General features: G+C 45.2%; 1 protein-coding gene across 7 annotated transcripts in view; it reads right to left on the bottom strand.

Moving 5' to 3' along the window:
• Positions 1-1,355: 1,355 nt before the first annotated feature.
• Positions 1,356-24,688, bottom strand: part of Sh3tc2 (SH3 domain and tetratricopeptide repeats 2) — a 63,724-nt gene continuing 40,391 nt past the window's right edge. For 4 of the 7 annotated variants that reach the window (XM_052155222.1, XM_052155224.1, XM_052155226.1 and 1 more), the window contains 6 exons: positions 24,487-24,667; positions 9,443-9,593; positions 8,654-8,794; positions 5,540-5,690; positions 3,592-3,788; positions 1,356-2,176 (listed from right to left, as the gene is read on the bottom strand). In XM_052155222.1, the coding sequence (XP_052011182.1) occupies positions 1,985-2,176; positions 3,592-3,788; positions 5,540-5,690; positions 8,654-8,794; positions 9,443-9,593; positions 24,487-24,667 (1,013 nt within the window). In that variant the 3' untranslated portion in view covers positions 1,356-1,984. The other 3 variants (XM_052155225.1, XM_052155223.1, XM_052155228.1) reach the window with 2 other exon arrangements.

Consider the following 24,688-nt stretch of genomic DNA (forward strand, 5'->3'; position numbering starts at 1 on the left):
CCTTAGATTTTACAGCTTGTAGTGGGGGCAGAATTGCATCTCTTTTACACAGGAGAGGATTGAATCATTCCATTTCCTTTCTGGGGAGGAACACTCTAGATTGGAGAACAACCAACAGAAAAAAAAAAGTGTGTGTGTGTGTGTGTGTTCATGTATCTATAACCTTGGTGACTAGATGTAATGTTGACTCAGTATACATTCATTCCCACCCCCACCATGCAGGCAACATCTAGTCATCTGAAAAGTCTAGACACAAAAGGCGCATGGTCCACTTAGTCAAATCTAAGCAGCTATGTATAGGTTAAGAGGGTGACGGCCAGACTTCTTCACATATTCCATTGCTCGGAGCAGGGGTGAACCTCCTGCTTCAAGATCCCTGGAGTTGCTCTCTCAAACTGCATGCTCCAGGAACATGTGACTCACTAAACCAGAATTAGGAAGAGCAGGAACTAAACGTTCATGGTCAGCTTCTTCACCAAGCAATTGACACACTGTCTAGGAGCTGTCCTAGAACAACATTTCTCACACGTCACTATGCACTTGAATAGCTGGGGGTGTTTGTGAAGTAGGGAGTTGGGCTTCACGGGTTTCCATTCAGGTGTCTCAGGTACAGACACAGTATTTGCACTTCAGCTGTCAATCATCTGATGCCAACACTGGTCAATGAATATAGTTTTATCTCACTGCCTAGGTCCATTACCAAGAACTCAGTTACAATGGTAAGCAATTCCAGAATGATCTCACTGATCCCTCCCCCTCACTTCTGTGTCTTCCCAGCCACCCGTCATCTTTTGTGTATGCTGATCCTCTCCAAGGAACATCTCAAAGGATCATTGCTATTCCATAAGGGGCTCTGACAGATGCTGTCTTACAATAGACACAATGCACAAGGCAAATGGGTACCACTTCTCAATTTGATTATAATCTCTCTTGCTTGATCTCTCTTTTACCTCTCTCCCTTGCTCATTCTGATGACAGGAGCTATCATGTGGTGGCCTGGCCTACATGACACCAATGGTAGCTCGCTTCTGGCCAACTGCCAGCAACAACCAACAGGCCAACGCCTGCCAACAACCATGTGCACCAACTGGAAGCAGTTCCTTCTCCAGTTGAACCCAAGTGACTTCTTCCCCAGCTAACACCTTGGTCACAGTCCTGTAAGCCATCCTGAGCAGGAGACTAAGCAAGGTCACACTTGGATTAATACCCTCCAAACACTATGAGATAGATAATCAATGTTGTTGTAAGCCACTCAGTGCGGTGTGTGGTTATAGATAACTCACAGAGGTGTTTTGTAAAGGCGTCACTTATCTTGTCTCTCCCCATCCCCAAGATAAAGGAGACAAAGGGGTATATAAATGTAAACAGCCAATATTTAATAATATACAGTATTTACATATGATTTATGGCAGAATTCTCAAGCCTTAACCCTGGGTACGTTTCTGGGAACTCTTAAAGGACCCATGCTTCCAGGTTGAATGGAGAATGTGGATCCCAGTTGGACCTCTGGGCATTCTACCTGGCCCTCCTGAGACTGCGTCTGCTGAGCCAAAACCATCCCAGACCCAGAAGTCCCCATGAGCACTGGGTGCTGACTTGTTTTGGTTTTGAAGAGAGCAAGAAAGAAGCAATGGGTTCTTCCAGAGGCACCGAAGGGTCTTTCCCTGAGAACACTGGTGAGGGCACTGGGACAGTCTACTCTCACTTTCCCCAGTGCAGTGCCTGCTTTCCTCCTTTCTCCAGAGCTGAGTTGAGAGAAGGCATCTTGGAGCTGTTTGTGTCGAAGAGTCACAGTGACCTGGGCAAAGTTCCGGAGGCAAAGCATGGCGCCAAGATGCCTCTCACAGGCCCTTCTCCTTCTGGCCATTGCTCTTCTCCATCAAATGAGGTGATAACTTGAATCCTCCTGGTCCAGATCTAAGAACTTGGGGCAGGAAGGCAGCAGCTAGCCATGGCAACGTGATCAAGACGGGGATGGGTCTCTTCAGAGGGCCAGGCTCCCACCACTGAGCCACCGTGCCCTCTCTGAAGAGCACCCCAAGGGATTGCTGTGCCACAAGGGACTCTGGCAGATGCTGTCTAGCCTGTTCTGAATGGTGTCCTGCAGCTCCTCATCACCCACCAGGACCGCAGCCGCCAGCGCCAGCAGAAAGTATTCAGTAGCATCATGGGCGTCCTAACCCCATGGAGCAAAGAAGAGACAACATTAGCAACACTTGTAGGACAGGCTTAAGTCTATGCTGAGAGCATTCACATTGTTCAGTTACTCCATCCTTATATCCCAGTGCCTCAAAGGAGGCACTGCCCTCACTGTACTCTGGCTCCAGTGGCATTGCCCCTCCCTGGGCATAGAGAAGGCATCTTACCCATTTCCTCCAACCCTGATACAACATTGCACTGGACACAGCATTTCAAGGATGTACTCATGACCCAAACTGACCAGTTCATCCCTCTCTGGGACTTTTCAGTGCGACCCAACTAGGAAAATGACCTGCGTCCTTTGGGTTGAGATCAGCCTCCCAAGAGCTGGCAAAGAATGAAGCCAAGAGCCACAGAGAAGTAGGAACACACAGCGTCAAGGTGGAGACAGGAAGGACATGAAGCTGATGGAGGAACAGAATCCAGAAGTACCCGGAACTAAATCTATATCTCAGCTTCCAGTTATGGGAGTCAGTAAACTGTCTCTTCTGTTTACGGTTGTTCTAGGTTTTTCCTTTGCAATGCCTAGAATCGTTGGCTGATGCAACCAGACCATGCATTCTCTGTCTCCACCAAGTCACTTGCTGTGGCTCTACAGAGTGGCGGTTAAGGGGACCTTCACCTTGCCTGTCCCTCTCTACATACAAGGATAAGAAACAGATGCTTCTCTAGGGAGGATGCAAAAAGAGACTCCTGGTTCTCATTATCCTGAGTAATGATTGCAAGCCAGAAACAGTCTGACCAGTAGGGAAAGGTCAGCAGAGCTGCCTTGAGTCTCCATTTGTGGTCAGAGTTAGACAAGACTCATAACAAACTACTGTATTAAGAGGTTATGGGTTATGCTGGGGTGACAAGGACCTTTGAAAGGGGAAGCCAAACTTGACACAGTTTTGGGTCAGAGTTATAATGGAATTGAAAGCTACCAACTCAGTCGCAGAAGACACTGAGAGTTCTAGATTGGACTCCAGACCAGCAAAGAAGAGAATCAAGATAAGAACCTTCTCTTGTCTTGATTAACTATCCTTATATCCAAGGTGGCCATACATTATTATCTCAAACATACTCATGTGTGTGCTTGCTTATGTGATGCAATTTCCTGAAACTTTATATGAAATGTGGTGCAGTTGACATGAAAGTTTTCACAGGAATTATAGCAGAGAAGAGGTGTGACCTTTCTCCTCAGTGGGGCATAACAGAAAAAGTCCTCATGTCCTCAGAGAAACCATTAAACCATTCGTTACCCTGTGAATAAAGCCTGATTGTCTTGGCTCACTAGTCCTCTCACCTCTGCTCCAGAGTCGTCCCCTCACTAACTATCAGCAAAGAGTGGCTGGATAGTAGCTCCCCACCTCAAAAAAACAAAAAAATCTGTCATGGAAGACAACCTCTTACCTTCAGCTGGTAGAAAGTGAGTCGGCCCAGGCGACAATACACCTTGGCATAGTACAGCGCTTCCTTGGGACTCTGCAGCCATGGTGGGCACAGGGACAGAGTCTTCAGGTAACAGTCTTCAGCCATCTCATACATGTTCAAAGAGAAGTACACAGTAGCCAGGCGATGGAAAGCCACCAGCTCCTGCTTCTGGTCTCCTAAGAACGGTAAGAGTGATGGCTGTTGTGCAGCCAGCACTGGGCAACCTTCACTCATCTTCTGCCCAGAAAACTTTCTGTGTCTACTGGATGTCACAGATTAGGGGCCTAGAAAAGAGCAAAGAGCAGGCCCCTGCCCTCCTGGGGTTTGATGTTTCAGAACAATGAATTCCTGAAATAATCCCACAAATAGAACATTGCTTATAGAACATGCTACAAAGCCAGCCACAAAATGCTAGGATGTCTGACTTCTGGAGGGAATGTTCTTTGTGTCGCAGATGATGTGATGATTCTGCATTGAGGGGGAGCTATTTCTTAAAACCTGTGATGGATTATGATAGATGGCAAAACAAACTTGATTGAGGAATTAGGAATTCCTTTCTTTAAAGAACACTGGATAGCAAATGTCCTTTCCACAGGAAGTCTCTCCTCAGAAAGCCCTGTGACATCGCAGCTTCCATGGATTCTACAGTGACCCATTCTTTTAGAACAGTGGCTTTGCGTGTGCTTAGGGATTAAGGGGTTTGACGTTTGTGTGAGTTAATGGTTTTAATAACCAACCATTTTAATACAAAGCACTTTTATTTAATACAGAGAACAAAAGCTCCCCACCCAGTCTGGCCTATGGAATGCTTGCAAGGTAGCTGTTTGATGCCATCTTTTTTTAAAAAAAAAGAAAATTGCTTTTGAGCTTCAAAGAACCAAAAGCCAAAATTAGAACAGCAGTCCAAAGGAGAGAAAATTTGTCTTATCTGGGAAAACACAGTGACAGTGACATCTGCGTAAGGTGAGCCCGGCCTCCTTGAGCTCCTTCCTAGGAAGCAATAATATTGATGCAGAGACTCAGCTGCCCAGGACCCTCGGGCCTTTCCTGAGGTCAGCGACAACCCTCTGATGAGATTTTCTGCGCTTAAAGTAGAGGGAGAAGGGCAAAGAGTCCTCTGGTACAATTAGAATCAATAAAACCTATGCCCTCCTGTATCATATGACCTTGAAAGTTCCCAAAAGAACCTTCTAGAACTACTGCTCAGGATTACATCTACCCCTGAGGAGACCAATCAAGCCTCTAATAATCAAGACTGGTTTTTCTCAGGGCACACACTCACTCTCTCTCTCTCTCTCTCTCTCTCTCTCTCTCTCTCTCTCTCTCAGAACCAAGTTTGTTTTCAGTCTCTTTAATTTTGCCTGTCTTCCCTGCCAACTGCTTATGCTACTTGTCACCGGCTTTCCCGGTAAGTGCAAGCTCTTTCAAATATGTCCTAAGTTAGGTTAATAACAACTTGACCTTCATTTGCATTTCTACTCCACTGGGGAATATGTGCTTTTGCCTACTTATCAACAAATTAAAACTCCAGGGTAAAAAGTCTTTATGTAATGAAGACATTACCTGTGCATAGGATAAATACCATTTACCTCGTGGGGGAATGCTGCCAACTGTGACATAACTGTGAGCACTGACAACACTCACCTCAGAATAAGGACCTGTGCCTCACCCTGTGCTGCCACTGTTATATAGACAACTATTGCTTTTGTAACCGAATGGGGGCAGACACTCATTTGAAAACTGCTCTGTTGATGAAGAAACAAAACTTGTAGACACTGATCCTGTTCAGTTCCAGTTTCCCTGACTGCTGAACCTGGGGCTAAAACCCACACAACCCTGGTTCAAAGCTGGTGCCCATTGCTTCACTAGCCACGTATAAGTAGCGTTTATTCCTGGCTCTGTGCACCTATGGGTCGGGACCACCTACCTGTGAGAACACTCAGCCTGGCAGCCAGGGTGGCAAATTCCAAAGCTTTCTCATAGCCCTCGAGGCTGATCTGCAGCTCCGCCAGCTTGTTGAAGATCCGCAGCTCCGTTCGGAGTGCCTTCATTCTCCTCGCTATAGGAACAGCCCCAGCCTATGAAACCAAGGCACAGTGATCTTAAGCTACAGACACAGAGCTTCTCCTGGAGGGATTGTGGTAACCATGTGTCCCCATGTTGCCTTTCCTCAACTCGCTCTCCTCTCGGTACTCTGCCCAGATGTAGCTAGTTTAAGAACTGGAGATCATTGAACCTTCTAAAATTGAGGCAACTGCAAAGCACAAAGGAAAGTCGACTTCCTAATGATGAGGACAGAAGACAGAAGATTAGCTAAGGCAACTTAGGAGCAGGGAATCCAAAAGTAAATGGTTACAATCGCTGTTCGTTTGTTCAAGACAAGGTTTCTCTATGTAGCCCTGGCTATCCTGAAACTCAATTTGTGGACCAAGTTGGCCTCAAACTCAGAGATCCACCTGCCTCTGCCTCAAGAATGCTGGGATTAAAGGCGTGCGCCACCACTGCCTGACTCAACAGTTCCATTCTTGTTTGACCTGAGCCAGAAACAGGATGTGTTGTTCTTGTCTCTCCAGCCAGGATTGCTAGAAGAGAGCTCTGGCTTTTTATCACCTCTTGAATGAGCACCTGCCTGCAGCCATCTTAAGGTCAAGGATAGCTACAGACACTAATTCCTTCCTATGAACAACTGAAATGGGTCTCCAGATTTACATGGTGAAATGGGTTATATTCATTCCTAAATGAGTTTAAGATCTCAGCTCTTGAGGAGGGAAAGGCCTTGGAGGTCACTGGGGACATCAAGTCTCAGTTGAGGCCCCATTAAAGGATGGAATCTGCCTCTAGCCTTGGGTGAAGATTTGGCCTTCTGGTCTGCTCCAAAGATTAGGGTATTACAAACAACTGTCTCCACCTCTAGGGGTTAATCTATCTGGGCCTGACAGTCACTACAGCCAACTAAGAAGATAAAGGAGACAATTGTCCCCTTAGTGAGATAAAGTACTTTCCCTTCCCAGAAACCCTGCCCCCAGGGCAGCTGCCTAGAGGTCTTCCATCAGACAGCCAAACTGCCAGGCCACTGCCAAGGCCATGTGGCTACATAGCCTGGCCACCTCTCTGAGTCCTTCATCACAGAAACAAAATGGTTCCTTTCCCTTCTTTTCTCTTTTCCTTTCAGATATTGCAAACACCTGGACACACTTTCCTGATGTGCTGATCTTTCTCAGTCTTTCACTAAACCCTCCCCTCCCCCATGTGGCTTCTGCCTACCAAGGTAGCGTTTGCTCTTCTTGGTTCTCTCCTCCTGGGGTTGCCAAGAATGTAGAAATGCCTTGTTTTTCTCTTAGACGTTGATAAAACTGTCTCTGGGCTTCTTTATAAGTCAATTCATAAATTCTTTCATTAGTATAACTAACAATCCAAAAGAGGGGACTCCAATTTCCCCAGTAATATATGGCACCCAGTGTGGGGCTTCCCAAAGTTTCTAATAACTCTGAGGTCACCTGAGGAGTCACTCACCTCAGACAACACGTGGAATACTTGTTTGAGCTGGTGTCTGATAGTAGTCAGGAAATCATCATTTCCATCGCTTTCATTTTTTTCTGAGAAGTTTAAGCATGACACCAAATCTTTGAGCTTTATTTTTCTTTTTAAACCTATTTATTTTTATTTTATGCATATGTGTGTGTGCCTGAATGCATGTGTGCCACATGCATGTAGCACCTGAGCAGGCCAGATGAGGGTACTGGAGCTAGAGGTGGTTGTGAGCCACCATGTGGGTGTTGGAAACCAAATCCAGGTCCCCTGCCAGGGTAGCAAGTGCCATTTTTCCAGCCCCAAGCCTTAGTTTTATTATTTACAAAATGAGTAAGAAAATAAGACCATAGTCACAATGGTCAGTGAGGTGCTTCCTGTTCTCCCTCCTACACTCAGTGTCCCACACATACTCAGTATCTGATCATAAATGATGAAAGGCAGGCAACTGAGCCCAGAGTACACACCCTAACAAGCAAAGGTTTAGGACCAAATGCTTCCCTAAGGTCAGTCAGGTGACAAGCAGCAACTCATGTATCTGCTACACCTAGACATTGACTTCATTAGTACTGTTTGCTGTCTTATCTTCTAACTTCCTCATTTGCAATAATAACTGTGAAATCATAATTTGATGAGCTGATGTTATGCATTTTAAGCTGTTTGTTGGTTTTTTTGTTTGTTTGTTTTTTGACACAGGGTTTCTCTATATAATCCTGGCTGTCCTAGAACTCACTGTGTAGACCAGGCTAGCCTCGAACTCAGAGATCCACCTGCCTCTGTATCACAAGTGCTGAGATTAAAGGCAGCACCACTGCTGCCTGATATGCATTTTAATTTTTAAACACTTTAATTCCTGCTTATTATAAGCACAGTAGGATATTTTTAGTGTCTATGGTAGTGAGATATCTCCCATAAGTCTTGGGCATTAGAATACTTTGTTCCCAGATGATGACTGTCTGGGGATGATTAGGAGGAATAGCCTTACTGGAGGAAGTATGTCACTGGGTCTCTGGGGTTTCCAAAGACTCACCATTTCAAGTGCGCTCTCTGTTTCCTGTTTGCACTTTGAGATGGGAGGTCTGAGATATTACTGCTGCTGTCCCTGCCTGAGGTCACACTTCTCTGATAGGATGTTATACTTATTCCTTTGGAACCACAAGCTCAAATGAAACCCTTCTATAAGCTGCCTTGGTCTTTTTATCCCAGAAACAGAAAAGGTGTCTACCTATGCATCCCCTTAGGTCATCTTCCATAACGCTACAGTACCAAGAGGAGAATACTGATAACCTATGTATGCTACCACTGTAAAATGCTATACATACAAAAGGCCTAATTACTCTGACATGTTGTATCCCCAAAGCTCATAGCTCAAGCCAAGGAGTAACTAAGTTGATGAGTTCCCTTGCTGGGATGAAGATGTGAGTTCTAGACAAGGAAGATGAAGAAAATTCAATGGAGCTGCCCACATTTGTGCCACGGTCAGGCTCATCACACTAGGAAGTCAATGGCTTACCCGGTAATACTCCACTGCACGGTGTCTATGGCGGGTCCCATTGAAGAACACATCGCCTGCTTCTTCATAAAGCTTGAGAGCAAGGGATGGCTCTTCTGACCTCAAGGCTGTCTGGATGGCCTCCTGGTGGAACAAAAATGGCTGTCAAAGGTGGAGAAAAGGTTATCCGGAGTTCTATGAGACAAGCAGGGTGAGGATCTAGAACCTGGTCAGAATCCTAGAAACCCTAGCCTTTGTGTGGTCTTGGCCTTCACCCATGAGGTTGGTCAAAAGACTCAGATGTGACCTATCTGAAAGTCCCGTGCGGGAGGAGGACATTCTTCTGGTAGGATTTGGGGAGCTCTTAGTAGTGCACAGATAAACAGTCTGTTTCAAGAGTTAAATATTTATTGTAATATGTTTCAGGAAAGCCATTAAAAAAATGAGTCAAGCCAGTGATTTGAGACATTTATGTAAAGTTGAGTGTCTTTGGAAGGTTGATTTGAAGTCGAGTCCAAGAAAAATAAATAAATAATGGTTTAAGAGGGTGCGTGGACTTAGCAACAGACCCCACTTAATGTATAAATGACTGAAATTGGAAATGTGGGACCCATCCCGGCGAGTGAGGGAAACAATACTGAACAAACTCCCAACTCCTCCTCCAAGTCCTCACTATTAGCAGCAAATGTTCTGTACTCAGTGCCCCTCCCCCAGCCCCACAAGCTCCCCCCCTCCCGCCTCCAGCCATCTTAGAGAGTACAGTTGCCTCCTCAAGGGGCTGAGACGGGAGAGCCAGCACACCCGACCCACCTGCAAATACAGCTCCACCAGCTCATCTTCCTGCATGAGGTAGTGCAGGCGTCCGGCTCCCAGCCAGGCCTCAGCAGCCTTGTCTTTCTCCCCTAGGTCGACGAATATACGCAGGCTCTCCTTGATGCAGGCAAGGGACCTTCTGAGGGACCTGAGGACAGATGTGGACCTGTGAGCTACAGAGGATCCAAGAGCTCGAAGGTCACTCAGCACCGGAGGAGCCGAGTTTCTAGAAGAGAGCAAAGTTGCTGCAGACTACAGAGAGAGCAGGGGGCTTATTTGAGTCTCCGTTCTGCAGGCTGTGTGATCTTAAGACAGTATAGTACTTACCCAAGCCTCAGTTTCCCCATCTGTAAACAGTAAATGTAATTAATTGTTCCTGCCTTAGAAAATTATTGTGAGGACTGAGAAATGTAATCCATCTAGAATGTTCAAACTGGTGCCTATGAAGTAGGAAGCAGTTGATGAACATTTAAATATCATGACCACCATTACTAACCCATATCCCTCAACCTTGACACTATACTGTAGTACATTTCTCATAAGCACCTTAGAAGACATCAAATGTACTTTTACGAAAGTAATGCCTGAGTGGCCACAGAGAACAGTGGATAACTTGAAATCATGAAGAATATTTTGATCTTTCATTAAGAAGAACAATCAAAACAGACTGTTTTGAATATGATACTTAATCCTGCTTTAATTATTTGGAAACTCTCTAATTACTGGGTACTCTCTAATGATTTGGGAAAATGTATCATGAAATTCAATTTCCCCATAACAGTGATTAATGAAGAAATGTAGCATGAATGATACAGTGGTGTGCAGACCCAGAGCGAGAGAACAGCAGGGGACCACAGGGCATTCTCTGTTGCCTCCACCAGCCAAGAGTCACTTGGGGGCTTTTTAAACAAATACATGCGGCTGAGCTATGCAGTTCACTGTGGTTAGGTCACAGTAGGTGACCAAAAGTTCCTGTGATTTGATTGTACAGCTTGGGTTAGGAATTACTATTCTAGTCCGTTCTTTATATACACTAAAGCATTGGTTCTCAACCTATGGGTTGCAACCCCTTTGGCAAACCTCTAGCTCCAAAACGAATTTACATTATGATTCATAACAGTAGCACAGTCACAGTTATCAAGTAGCAAAATATTCACAGGAGCAAATACGGAGACAAAGTGTGGAGCAGAGGCTGAGGGAAAGGCCACCCAGAGACTGCCCCACCTGGGGACCCATCCCGTATACAGTGATCAAACCCAGACACCATTGTGGATACAAAGAAGTGCTTGCTGACAGGAGCCTGATATAGCTGTCTCCTGAGAGGCTCTGCTGGAGCCTGAGAAATGCAGAGGTGGATGCTCACAGCCAACCATTGGACTGAGCACAGGGTCTCCAACGGAGGAGTTAGAGAAAGGACTGAAGGAGCTGAAGGGATTTGCAACCCCATAGGAAGAACAACAATATCAACCAACCAGACCCTCCCCCAAGAGCTCCCAGAGACTAAACCACTAACCAAGGAGTACACATGGAGCGACCCATGGCTCCAGCCACATATGTCGCAGAGGATGGCCTTGTCGACATCAATGGGAAGAGAGTCCCTAGGTCCTGTGAAGGCTCGATGCCTCAGTGTAGAGGAATGCAGGGAGGGTCGTGGAGGGGGGGGGGAGACACAGGACACCCTCATGGAAGCAGGGGGAGAAGGAAAAGATAGGGGGGTTAGGGGTAGAACTGGGAAAGGGGATGACCTTTGAAATGTAAATAAAGAAAATATCCAATAAAAAATAAAATTTTAAAAAGGCACAAAGAGATAGATATAGACAGAGAGACCCACTAGTTTGCACATTCAGGAATCCCATTAGAAAAAAAAAAAGCAATGACAATAATTTTATAATTAAGGGTCACCACAACATAAGAAACTGCATTAAAGGATCCCAGCATCAGGAAGGTTGAGAACCTGTGCTGTAGAGGTTGAAGACATGGGGGATGACTTCACACTGCTCTGTATTATAACACAACCAGCAGCTGCTCCAAAACCAGAGCCCCGCCCACAGTTCTGAAAGTGTGTGCTCCCCTCCCCATCACCACCACCCCACCCCTACCCCCACCCACCCACCTCCCAACCCTGTGGCCTCCACCCCATCAATATTACCTGACAACTTCCGATAACTCCCAGAGCTACCTGGGACTAACTAAATGGACACATGACAGTCACAATCCATAGACCCGAGTTCTGAAAACACACTCAGTTTAATGGTCACATGCATCAAAGTCTAGAACATGCATCTTCTAGAGACACCAAATGTTATCAACTACAGTTGTGAACAGGTACACAGGCAGGCTAAGCATTGAGCATAGTCCCACCTGTTGTACTCTTGATACGGACTTGGCTCAAAAAGGTTAGCGTGTTAGAAGCTTGATCTCCACTGTGGCAGAACTGAAAGGTAGTGGGGCGTCTAAGATGTAGGGCTTAATCCAAAACAACTGGATCACTCATTATCTGAGGCATTGTTTACAAGAGAGATTACAAACCAAAGAGACAGGATCTCCTGGGACTTTGGTTAGTTCTGACGAGAGCTGAAGTTAGTTCTCAGCTGTCCTGAAGCAGCAGCATAGGTCTGGTTTCCCATCTCACCAAGCATTCTTGACAGCGTGATACCACTGGCCAGCAGGCCTATACCAGGCCTGGAGTGGTGATGGCATCATGCCCTATCGCCGAGCCCAGAATGTTTCGCAATAGCAAAGGAAAATGGATTAATACGTCAGCTCATCACAGACAACCCAGCTGCCGGGCCCTTTTTCCAATGAGGGATGCAAACTTTGCCTTGAACTGCTGCTCACTGATCCTTTCTGGCAGCGAAGCAGCTTCTGGCTTTCTGAAAAGAGTGCCTAGGTATTTGGCCCATGTGAGGGCTAGGAAAGAACTCTGGTCGTCCCTACTGCCCTGCCCTTGACATAAGATGACAGGCATCCAGGGTGAACATTAGACTCTCTCAAGTGTTACAGAGCTGAAGCTTTTGCAGTACTGAGAGCAGGCATGACTGTGCTGGCCACTGGCCTCCCTGATTAGGTAGAAACCACCATCTTCATCAGACACAGGAAGGCCTGACCTTCTCTCCACAAGTCTGAACAAGAGAGTTAAAGCAACCCAGGCCTGGCTCCACTACGCTCCTCATTCTGACCGGAACGAATGATAAAGACAGAACTCGTAAATCTCATCTTGATCCTATTTCCTGTTGTATTTTTTTATTACCACACGCTGTCCTCGAATGTCCTTGCTCTGAAGTTTCTGACTCCAGATCCTCAGGGAACAAGATTTAGATTCCAGAGGCTAACACACAGAGTCATCTTCTGCTTCTTAGTCAGGGAAAGAAGAGCACGCATTCTAAGAAGCACCCCAGGGTCGGGGTGGGAGGTCAAGCCTGGAGACCTCCACAGGAGTGGAGGGTTTCACCAAGACACACATTTGTCTTTTTTAAAGTGTGAAATAGTCTAAACTGAAAAGTGTGATCAGCTGCCTGGGTACTTTTTTTATCAGTCCTTATCACCTCATTATAATAAATAATAAATCTAACAGCTGTGCTGTGTCACACAGGCCTGATTTGAAATGACCCAGCATCCTCTTGCCACTCCCTGAAGGCTCAAGACCTAGTTTGGCCTCTAATATGTGTGTGTGTGTGTGTATACATATATATATACACACATACATACATATATATATATATATATATATATATATATATATATATAATTTGAGTTAACATTGTCATACTCATGTGAGTCCTCCACCTGATCTGTCTTGATCCCACTTCTGTTTTCCATCTTATTTCCTTGTTTCTTCTTTCCTGTCCAAACTGGTGAATGTCACACCAGTGACCCCAGCACATCTGTATTCCCAGACAGCATCCTGCCATCCCTGCCTGACCTCTAACAGAGCCTACCCTCTGGTGGTCCTTCTGTCCTTTTGCTATGGGAAGAGCCCTACTCACAGCCATCCAGGTGGCACCTGGGTGGGCACCTCAGATGTCACTCTCTCATTCTCCAGCCATAGAACTTTAAACTAGCAAGATGCTTAGCTGATTTTACAAATAAGCAATGCCCCAAGAAAGAAAGAAAAAGAAACAAATTCCCCTGTTCGTGCCTAGTTTCTAAAGCTTTATTTGAAACCCTCTGCTGCTCATTGATGGTGGTAGTGGTAATGTATTGTCACCTAGAGGTTACTGGGCATTTAGCATACCCTGGGTACTTTGTACTCTTAAGCTCAATTAATCACCACAGTAGCTCCAAGAGAGCAGTATTACTACTACTAAACCCATTTCACAAAAGAAGCAACAAATAAGAGTTAGTGGAAGAGTGGCTCTGTGCGTTAAGACACTTGCTGCCAGGCCTGAACATCTGAGTCCCACCCCTGGGACCCACATGGTAGAAGGAGAGAAATGCCCCTAAAGATTGTTCTCTGATATCCATATACACACTGTCACAGACATGCTATGGTCCTCTCCCTCTGCCCCCCCTTACACACACACACACACACACACACACACACATACACACGCACGCGCACACGCACACGCACACACACACAATAAGTAAATGCCACAAATAAATAAATGCAATTAAAAATGGAAAATTAAGGCTCATAAAATGTAAGTAGCTTTGGGCATGTAATAAACCATGTCTAAACCAGAATCTAGCACTGCGAGTCTAACCACACATTCGAGCAACCCTCACTCAACTCCTGGCTTAGCCATCAGTTGTGGGGAAGCTTTGATTTCTCTTGCCACTTAAAAAAAAAAAAAGCTGAAATTGTTAAGGACAAATGATTGCAAACCTTGAAAAAAACTTTCCTCATCTGCAAAAACAGGTGGCAGTGAACCACAGCCTTGGGATCAAGTGTAGGCATACCAAACCCAGCTGTTTCTTCATTTGGGATTGCAGAATTAGGGATTAGTCATTTCATTATATTAGAAACCAAATGTTGGAGGCTTTTCTTGTCGTTTCTGTTGTTTGTTTTGCTGTTTTTATTTTAGGGCCACAGAAGCAAGCAGAATAGAATAAAAATAAAAGCTACGAGGAACCGACTCTACGCTGGCATCAGAGTCAGATCCAGAGACTAGCTGGTCTCCACGACCAGCTGCATGCATGCAAAGCACTCCCTCTTTCTGGCTATATTATGTGGATGTGCTTACCACACCTTCTGACTCTGGTGGTGACCATTTTCTGTTCTTTACCATTCTGTGAGTCTAATAAGTTCGGGGACTGTAATGTCTTTACCTAATTTCTAGCTACTTGTCTGGGTCATAGAAAATGATTTTAAAAGATGTATTTGTTGAGTGGATCCAATAAAGTCACAAGGCCCTCCTGAACACTACCTGGTTCAACTCTAGAACAAGGGGTCGATCTGTATCATGGTTTGGAGGAGAATGCCCCCACAGGCTCATATGTTTCAATACTTGGTCCTAAAGTGGTAGAATGGTTTGGCAAGATTAGAAGCTGTGGCCTTGTTAGAGGAGGTGTGTCCTTGTTAGAGGAGGTAGTGTGGTCTTATTAGAGGAGGTAGTGTAGCCTTGTTAGAGGAGGTGTGATCTTGTAAGAGGAGGTGTGGCCTTGTTAGAGGAGGTGGAGTCTTGTTAGAGGAGGTGTGGTCTTGTTAGAGGAGGTGTGGTCTTGTTAGAGGAGGTGTGATCTTGTTAGAGGAGGTAGTGTGGTCTTATTAGAGGAGGTAGAGTGGTCTTATTAGAGGAGGTGTGTCCTTGTTAGAGGAGTTGTGGCCTTGTTAGAGGAGGTGGAATTTTGTTAGAGGACCAGTGGTCTTGTTAGAGGAGGTGTGGTCTTGTTAGAGGAGGTAGTGTGGCCTTGCTAGGTCTGACCCAGGGGTGGGCTTTTAGGCATCAAATGCTTCCCATCATCCCCAGTAAACTCTGCACCCCACATCCCACTGCAGTTCTGAGACACGAGCTGTTCCCTCCACCGCACCTGAACTCTGTCACGAGGGACTTCACAACCCTCTGAAACTGAAGTCCTATTAAATGCTTTCTTTTTTAAGTTGCCTCGCTTGTGGCATTTAACCACAGCGATAGGGAAGTAACTAACACAGTCTGCATGTGTCAGATTAAGGCTGAGAACAAACTCCACAAAGACGTCTCCCACCCAGACACTGAAACACTTGGCCCCACTCCAACCTAGTTGTCACCTGGAAGGCAGAGAGAACATTACTCCTTCGGTACTGAACAGGGAGTCAAACCTTTTATCACCTACTAACCCCTCCCATTGTAAACACCAGAGGAATATCATTAAATTTAGCGACCATAACCACCAAAAGGGCAGGGAGGGAAAGACCCTTATATATTGAAGATTTGAGGCAAATCCAGTGAACAGGAGCAGCACGCCAAACCTGGACTCCAGCAGGCAAGGACAGAGCAGATTAAAAACTAAGTCATTCTCAACCCTGGAATCCCAACACGCCATCCTTATCTAGGGTAAGGATTGTTAGCAGAGGACACGGAAGACACACAAAGTGCTTGAGTACATGCACTGTAGACTAGGGGTGGCAAACTCTGACCCGTGGTGTACCAAGCACGCCCTCCTGTCTGCTTTTCTGGGTAGCTTTTCTGGAATGCAGCGGCACTCACTGTTTACGGAGACGTACTGCCCAGAGCTGTTTTTGCAGCACAGCTGCAGAGTGGAAGAGCGCTGACGGAGAACATATGGCCCACAAACCCTGAAAAATGTACTATTTGACTATACATATATATATACATATATTTATATATAAATATATATATACACATATGTATGTATATTAATGCTTACTAATGCAGGAATGTGGCAGCTCGTGCTCATAACCCTAGCACTTTCCAGGTGGGAGTGGGAGAATAAAGGTTCAAGGTCACCCTGCTCTGGGAGACTCTGTCGCAAAAAAAAATGAAAATGAAACAAGTTTGGCAATACTGCTGTAGTCTCCAACTATTGGCAACAACCCCTGCCAGGGGCCTCAGGCAACACACTGGACCACTTTAGCTCTCTACTTCCAAACAACTTCTTTCTACATGTGGTTGTCCTGGAAAAAAAAAAAAAAAAACCCACGCTGCTCAGCAAACAACACATGTTCAATGGAAGCTTTCTGTTAGCCCAGCATTTTCTTTATAGATGCTTACTGTAAGCCCACAGGCCTGATGAGATGAAATCCCCCAGCCCACCCAACTCTGCATCCTTTCTTAGCCAAGGTCTTCTCTGCCTGAGTCCCAGTGGTCACTAGCGTCTGATCACCTGTTACACATAGGAGGACCCTTGCTTCTATTCCCTTGATCAGAAATGCCATTTGTTACTGCTCTCCTCTTCTGAAGCATCATACTCAGCCCTCGGGACTCTCCTCAAATGTTTTACCCAGATGACTTCTGTCACACAGACTCTCTGACCCCTCCAGAGAATTGTTCTATCCTTGTACTGGCTAGTTTTGTGTATCAACTTGACACAGGCTGGAGTTATCAGCTGAGCAAATGCCTCCATGAGATGCAGCTGTAAGGCATTTTCTCAATTAGTGATCAAGGGGGGAGGGCCCCTTGTGGGCTGGTAGTCTTGGGTTCTATAAGAAAGCAAGCTGAGCAAGCCAGGGAAAGCAAGCCAGTAAGAAACATCCCTCCATGGCCTCTGCATCAGCTCCTGCTTCCAGACCTGCTTGAGTTCCTATTCTGACCTCCTTTGGTGATGAAAGTGTAAGCTGAATAAACCCTTTCCTCCCCAACTTGCTTCTTGGTCATGATGTTTGTGCAGAAATAGAAACCCTAAGACAATCCTCTTAGCCTGCCTTTACTTGCTTTACCTTGAGTTTGATGAGAATGGAAATTCTTTGAAAGGAGCTGAAGAAATCTGTCCACGACAGTGGTATTCAACCTGGGGGGTGACACCTCTTGATGACCTATACATAGGTCGGATGTCCTGCATATCAGATATTTATATTATGGCACATAACAGTAGCAAAGTTACAGTTACGAAGTAGCAACAAAAATAACTTTATGGTTGGAGGTCACCACAGCAGGAAGAACTATATTAAAGGGTCACAGCATTAGGAAGGTTGAGAACTGTTAAGTTTCAAACCCAAGACAAGCAGCTGAGATGCCCATTTAACCTATCAAAGTGGACCTTGCCCTCAGGTTCTCCCAGTGTCCCTCGGTCCCCAGGTGTTATGAGGTATGGCTGGTATACCTGCCCTCTACCCTGAACCCTCCAGCCCTTCCCTCAGAGGCTCTTCCCCATATAGTCCAGACATTTTAGTTACCCGCCCTTTTTGTACCTTTGGCCTCCTGGCTGCTGTACTTGGTTCCCTTCTCTCTCATCCCCTCCCCATCCCCCGACATGGGTCAGTCATGTCCACTCTGGACTCTCCTAGACATATCTACCTCTGGCTATGCTCCACGTATCCATAATAAACTTTCTCGGGGCTGGAGAAATGGCTCAGTGGTTAAGAGGACTGACTGCTCTTCCAGAGGTGCTGAGTTCAAATCCCAGCAACCACATGTTGACTCACAGCCATCTGTCATAGAATCCGATGGCCTCTTCTGGTGTGTCTGAAGACAGCAACAGTGTACTCATATGAATAAAATAACTAAATAATAAATTTAAAAATAAACTTTCTCCTTCACCACACCTAGTCATGGCCTTTCCTTTCCTTTTTATTTCCTTTTATTCAGAAACCAGAGGCCCATGACAACATCAAGACCTGCTTATTAAATTTTTCCTGGGAACCAACACCAGGAGAAAATCTGCTCTGGCAGATGCATATGTTTATGTTCTTTTATCTAACAGTCAGAACTTCATAGGCTCCTCAGGTTTTTACTTCAGCTACCAGGAAGCATCATAAGGAATAAAAGTGACCACACCCAGCAGGTGTGTGGTGCCACCTGTTCTGTCTTTGTTGTTCTCTGTCCTTTTCTTTTTAATTTAAAAAGTTCTTTATAGGATTGCTGATCTATAAATGCTCTAAATAAGTACAGCATTCCAGCACATTCTCCGATGAAATGGCTACTTCTTTTTTGTTTGTTTTGTTTTGTTTTGAGACAGGGTTTTTCTGTATAGCCCTAGCTGTCCTGGAACTCACTCTGTAGACCAGGCTGGCCTCGAACTCAGAAATCGGCCTGCCTCTGCCATCCAAGTGCTGGGATTAAAGGTGTGTGCCACCACTGCCTGGCCGAAATGGCTACTTCGAAGAGGAACAATAACCTTTCCGTGGCAAGAGCTTCCTGTGACACGGGAAGTACTTCTGAATCCTGGGGAAGTCAATGCTGATGGTTAGTGAATGCTTCCTCCAAAAACTTTAGATGAAAATCTTTAAATCTGGAACTACTGTATACTAAAATTAAAAGTCCCTGAGATTGGAGTGATGACTCAGTGGCTAAGGGCACCAGCTACTCTTCCCGAGAGCCAGAGTTCAGTTCCCAACACCCACATGAGGCTTACAACCATCTGTAACTGCAGTTCCAGAAGATCCAAAGCCTTCTTCTGGCCTCCGCAAGCACCAGGCACATAAATAGTGTGCAGACACACCACACACTCAGGCAAAATGCCCAAACACATAAAATAAAAACAAATATAATTTTTAAAAATTAAAGAACCTGGTTCAGCTTCTAGAGCAATGAAACAGGGATCTCAGAAAGTCCAGTCCTGGTGGAAGGCAACGAAGAATTGAGCAACTTTTCACAAGCCTTTCCCTGGAAAGTCTGCTCAAATCTCACCTTAATTTTGTTGACACCTGATGCTTCTCACCTAACATTGACAATTCCTGCTCACCCCAGACCAGTGGCAACCATCAAACTAAACTCAATTGCTGGGGAACGCTGCTGCAGGGATCAAGATAAGTTTGGATTTCCCTAAGTTTCAAATCAGAGGAGGGTCAATCTGACCTGAGGATGGTCTCTGAAAGCCTGTAGTTGCAGAGTTTATTTTTATTGGATGTTACCTAGAGTTCAATCAAATCAATTAATTCGTTAGTTTAATTAAATAATAAATAAACCTCTTTTCTATGCAGTTTGCCAAAACACACACACACACACCAGAAAGATAAATAAATAAACATCACCACGGTCTGACATAAAGAATGTTAAGGTTTGGTCTTTTACTGCCTATTGTAATGCTAAGTGTGGGTTCTCAAGACCTGAAGTCTACACTTAGCCCTGTTAATTCTGATTGGTGAATAAAGGTTTTGATAGCCAATAGTTGGGCAGAAGAGACATAAGCGAAATTTAGGTTTCACAGGCTTGTGGGAGAGGAGGACCAGGAGGGAGAAGAAGAAGGAGCAAGAGAGGAAGGATAAGACCCCAGGGGTTAAGGATCAAGAGAGTGTGGCCCTGAGGGCTGCCCAATTGCGGCTAAGATCAGCCAAGACGGAACATAGTAAAGAGCACGTAATAACTCCGGGTTATGGAGAGGAAAGTAGATTCTAACAGCATGGAGCTGCCCAGCTATTGTGCTGCTTAAGGCTTATTGTAAAAATAAAGGGTGTGTGTGTGTGTGTGTGTGTTTGACAGAGCCCAAAATGACATGCAGATCAGCCTAACAGAATTGAAAAGGAACTAGATGATTTGGCAAAAAAAAAACAACTGGATATATTAATAATCCATGTTCAATAACACATAGGATAGTTAGACACGGGGTAAGAAGAAAACCAGGGACTGTGGGTATAGCTCTGCGGGTCCACACATATTCAATATGTATATGGCCCCCAGTGGATCCCCAGGACCAAACAATAACAAAGGCTATAAAAATAAAGAACAAGGTAAAAGTTCACTAAAATATAAGGAAGCAGGCCTATAGGACCTAACAGAGATCCACACAGAATGTCAAACCTAACAGCAGCAAAAAGTACATTCTTCTACAGTGTCTAGACCATCCTGCAAATAGACCACATGTTGTGCCATAAAGCAAATCTCAAACTTTAAGAGGAATAGACTCATTCAAAGATATCCTCCCCCACCCCCAACCCCCAACCCCCGCCCAAAAAAAAAAAAAAAAAAAAAAAAGGACAAGGACAGCCAGGGCTACACAGAAAAACCCTGTCTTAAAAAAAAAAAAAAAAAAAAAAAGATATTCCTAATACAGTGGAATCAAATTAGGCATCAGTTATAATTTTTTAAAACTGGGAAATTCATCTGAAAATACTCCTAAATAACCAACAGAGAAGAAATCACAAAGATATTAGAAAATACTTTTGAGATTAATAAAACTGAAAGCACCATATGCCAGAATTTGAGGGAAAATAAAAAGCAGAGCTCAGGGAGAGATGCTCCCTAAGGAGAGGTCCATGATGCTTAACACCTAATACTGCACAGGCCAGGATCAAAGAGAACCTTTGGAATCCTACCTGAACTCCCGTTAATGCACTGACCCCTAATCTTGTCACTCAACACTAAAAAGCCTGCCTCCATGCTTCAAGTCTCTTTCTATCCTTACCTGAGCCCTGAGAAATCCAGCCAGGGTCTCCTTTTGGCAACAAACACTCCACGCTCTCTTAACCATCAGCATGCAGAGCAGCATACAGTATACCCTGTAACACAAGGGGAGTGAACCCTCGGGCTAACAAACTCAGTTATCACTCAAGTGCTTGCGCGCGCGCATAGCATAGTTCTGCGCTTGATATAACATCTGCCTGCAAGAACTCTGGCCATACTTTGGAGTATGTTTCAGACCCCTCCTTCCCCCCTCCCATGCCCCAAAAGCCCTTAGGTCACTGGCTCCATGCCCCTATCTAAAAGGTCCATAGCTTTAAGGATCTGCCTCAACAGATGAAGCCTCTTTGCAAGCTCTAGGAGCCTGGAAGCCAGCGTCAGATTTATATAGTTAGCTGGTCTCAGACTCATCTGGAAGATTCCTGGCTCAGATTGACTCTATGAACCCAGCAACCAAGGCAAGTGGCTTGTTAAGGACATGTTATTAGGTCACAGGGAGGCTTGGTTTCCAGACTGCTAATTCCAGCCACTTGTCCAGGTTTGTAGCTGCTATCTTCTTGTGGTCCCCACTTCCTGTCTCTTCTGTATCACCTGCATCATCTAAGAACAGTAAGAACATCATACTCTCTCTCTCTCCTTCTGCCCAACCACTCTCCTCTCTCTGTCTCTGTCTCTCCCTGCCCGCTGTGGCCAAAATATCTGTATTTTGATAATACTAAACCAGAGATGAGAGCAAAGGATTTAAGGTAGAAGCTGGGAGGGTACAAAACAACCTAAAACTGAAAATACACAGGAAACACAGTAACAATAGGCAGCAATAAGTCAGATGTAAATTCAGCATTCTTGTTCGATCCTTTCAAATCTGACTTTCCTAAAGCCCAGTTCCAAGATGCTATTGCATCTAAAACATCACTGAAACCTATCTTTGGGGTGTGTCCAGAGGCATCCACACTCCTAGAGTGTGTAGGAATAGAGGCAGGACAGGCTGGGCAGACATTCCTTTGCCTCCCACAGGCTTTAAGTGTCTAAATTCTCTCCCTGGCACCAAAGGCAAAGGCAGTGGGAAGCTCAGAAGATGTCTGATTCTTGGAAGAGAACAGGAACAGAAAGAAATAGAATGAGTGGGGAGAAATATATAGAGAACCAGAGTTCACCGTGTGATTAACCATTGTCTGATGTCTACATACCCACAGTCACCATGGTACCAGTGCTGGATACTTTTATGTCAACTTGACACAGCTAGAGACATCTGAGAGGTGGGAGCCTCACTTAAGAAAATGCCTCTATAAAAAGGCTGAAAGCAAGCCTGCAGGGAGTTTCCTGAATTCATGGTTAATGGAGGAGGGCTTAGCCTATTGTGGGTAGTGCCACCCCTGGGCTGATGGTCTTGGGTTCTCCAAGAAAGCAAGCTGAGCAAGCCACAAGGAACAAGCCAGTACACAGTACTCCTCCGTGGCCTGTGCGTCAGCTCCCGCCTCTAGGTTCCCTCTGTTTGAGTTTCTGTCCCGATTTCTTCAATGACAGGCTACGATGACGACGACAACGTGGAAGCCAAATAAGCCCTTTCCTTCCAACTTGTCTTTGATTATGATATTTCATCTTAGCAATAGAAACCCTAACTAGGAAAGTGTCCAAAGCTAGCCTTGAGCTAGCATCCCCTACAATGCCTCTCTGATGCACACCAGCAAGCATCCCCACCCTGTTTTAGTAAGAATTATGAACATAACATTATGACACAGATCTGTTGCAAAGTGAAATGAGAGGTTTTTAAACCTCTTTGGTTTTATGAGACTTGTTAGAGACAGAACCCCAGGCTGCCCACCAATCCTGGTGGCCCTGGACTAGTGTAAGCAAAGAACTCCAGCAGGTGGCAAGGTGCGTGAGTGACAAGACTCTGAGTATGAATAGCCTAAGAGATGTGTGGATATATTTGGGATATACTTTTATAAAACTGAAGGGTTTTCAGAGAGCACCATGGTGGTTTGAATGAAAATGGTCCCACGGGCTCATAGGGACTGGCACTATTGGGAGGTGTGGCCTTGTTGGAGTGGGTGTGGCCTTGTTGGAGTAGGTATGATGTTATTGGTGGAAGTGTGTCTCACCAGGGGTGGGTTTTGAGGTCTCAGAAGGTCACGCCAGGCCTAGCAGGTCTCATTCTCTTCCTGCTGCCCATAAATCCAGATGTGGAACTGGCAGCTGCTTCTCCAGCACCATGTCTGCCTTCATGCCATGCTTCCCACCATGAAGACAAAGGACTAAACCTCTGAACTTTAAGACAGTCCCAATTACATGCTTTTTCTCTGTAAGAGTTGCCATGGTCATGGTATCCACAAGCAATAAAACCTAACTAAGACAAGGGCCAAAAAGTTAATCACAAAAGAAAGTGCTAGTATGGCGGTTCCACAGAAAACTGGGCATGATACTTCCGGAGGACTCTGCTGTACCACTCCTGGGCATATACCCAGAGGATTCCCCAGTATGTAATAAGGACATATGCTCCTCTATATTCATAGCAGCCCTATTTATAATAGCCAGAAGCTGGAAAGAGCCCAGATATCCCTCAATGGAGGAATGGATATAGAAAATGTGGTTTATTTACACAATGAAATACTACTCAGCTATTAAAAACAATGAATTCATGAAATTCTTAGGCAAGTGGGGGGGGGGAGACTGGAGAATATCATCCTAAGTGAGGTAACCCAATCACAAAAGAACACACATGGTATGCACTCACTGATAAGTGGATATTAGCCCAGAAGCTCAGAATACCCAAGAAACAATTCACATATCAAATGATTCCCAAGAAAAAGGAAGGAAAGGCCCCTGGTCCTGGAAAGGCTCAGTGCAGCAGTGTAGGGGAATACCAGGATTGGGAAACGGGAAGGGGGTGATTGGGGAACAAGGGGAGGGAAGAGGGCTTATGGGACTTTCAGGAGGGGGGCATCCGGGAAAGGGGATATCATTTGAAATATAAATAAAGAATATATCGAATAAAATAAAAGAAAGTGCTAGTATACGGTTTCCTCACACAACCAAGTGCTAAGTCCATCCTTCCACTCCCGTGTATGTATCTGAGGCATAGGTGGAAGAAGACTTAACTTCCTAAGTCCAATTCCGTTTTAAAGATGAGGTTCCATCTTTAAAAAGAATTTTTTTTATTTACACCCCCTGTTTCATGGCATTATAAATACTCTGTGTCCTTTTTCAAATCCTAATTGTCTTTAACTAGTGAAGACTTCCTAAAGGGACCATGGTCCACAGCATAACTGGCCCCTTTGAGTTATGCACTGTCAGCCAGTCAGGATAGACTGCTTTGGAAACACACAGGTGAGAGTAGTAACCATTACAGAGACTGTCTGCATTTCAGGGACTTTAACTCCTTCACGTCTCACACTGGTATGTAAGATAAACGCCATTACCATCCTCCTCTGACTGATGAGGAGACCAAGGTATAACTTGTCCAAGGCCTTAGAACTCCCAACCAACCGGTAGACAGCTGCAGGACTTGCGGTTTCCCAACATATTATCCATGTATCACTGTGTGCATCCGGACTTGCCTTCTTGAGAGAAAGAATACCGCTCCTCCCTAAAGCAGGGACTCACCTGGATGTATTTAGGTTCCTATAAAGTTGTCCAAGGGACTCCAGTAACCGCCCCTCCATCTCCCGATCCCTGAGTTGCTGAGCCAGGGCTAGCCAGTGTTCATGATAGGTAATGCACGCATCGGGGTTTGGGGACACTGAGCTGTAGAAATGGCAGAGGGATTTGGTGACCTGAAGTTGACCTGAACATAAAGCAGGGACAT

The sequence above is a fragment of the Apodemus sylvaticus genome, chromosome 13, assembly GCF_947179515.1.
Source record: "Apodemus sylvaticus chromosome 13, mApoSyl1.1, whole genome shotgun sequence".
NCBI classification, from domain to species: Eukaryota; Metazoa; Chordata; class Mammalia; order Rodentia; family Muridae; genus Apodemus; species Apodemus sylvaticus.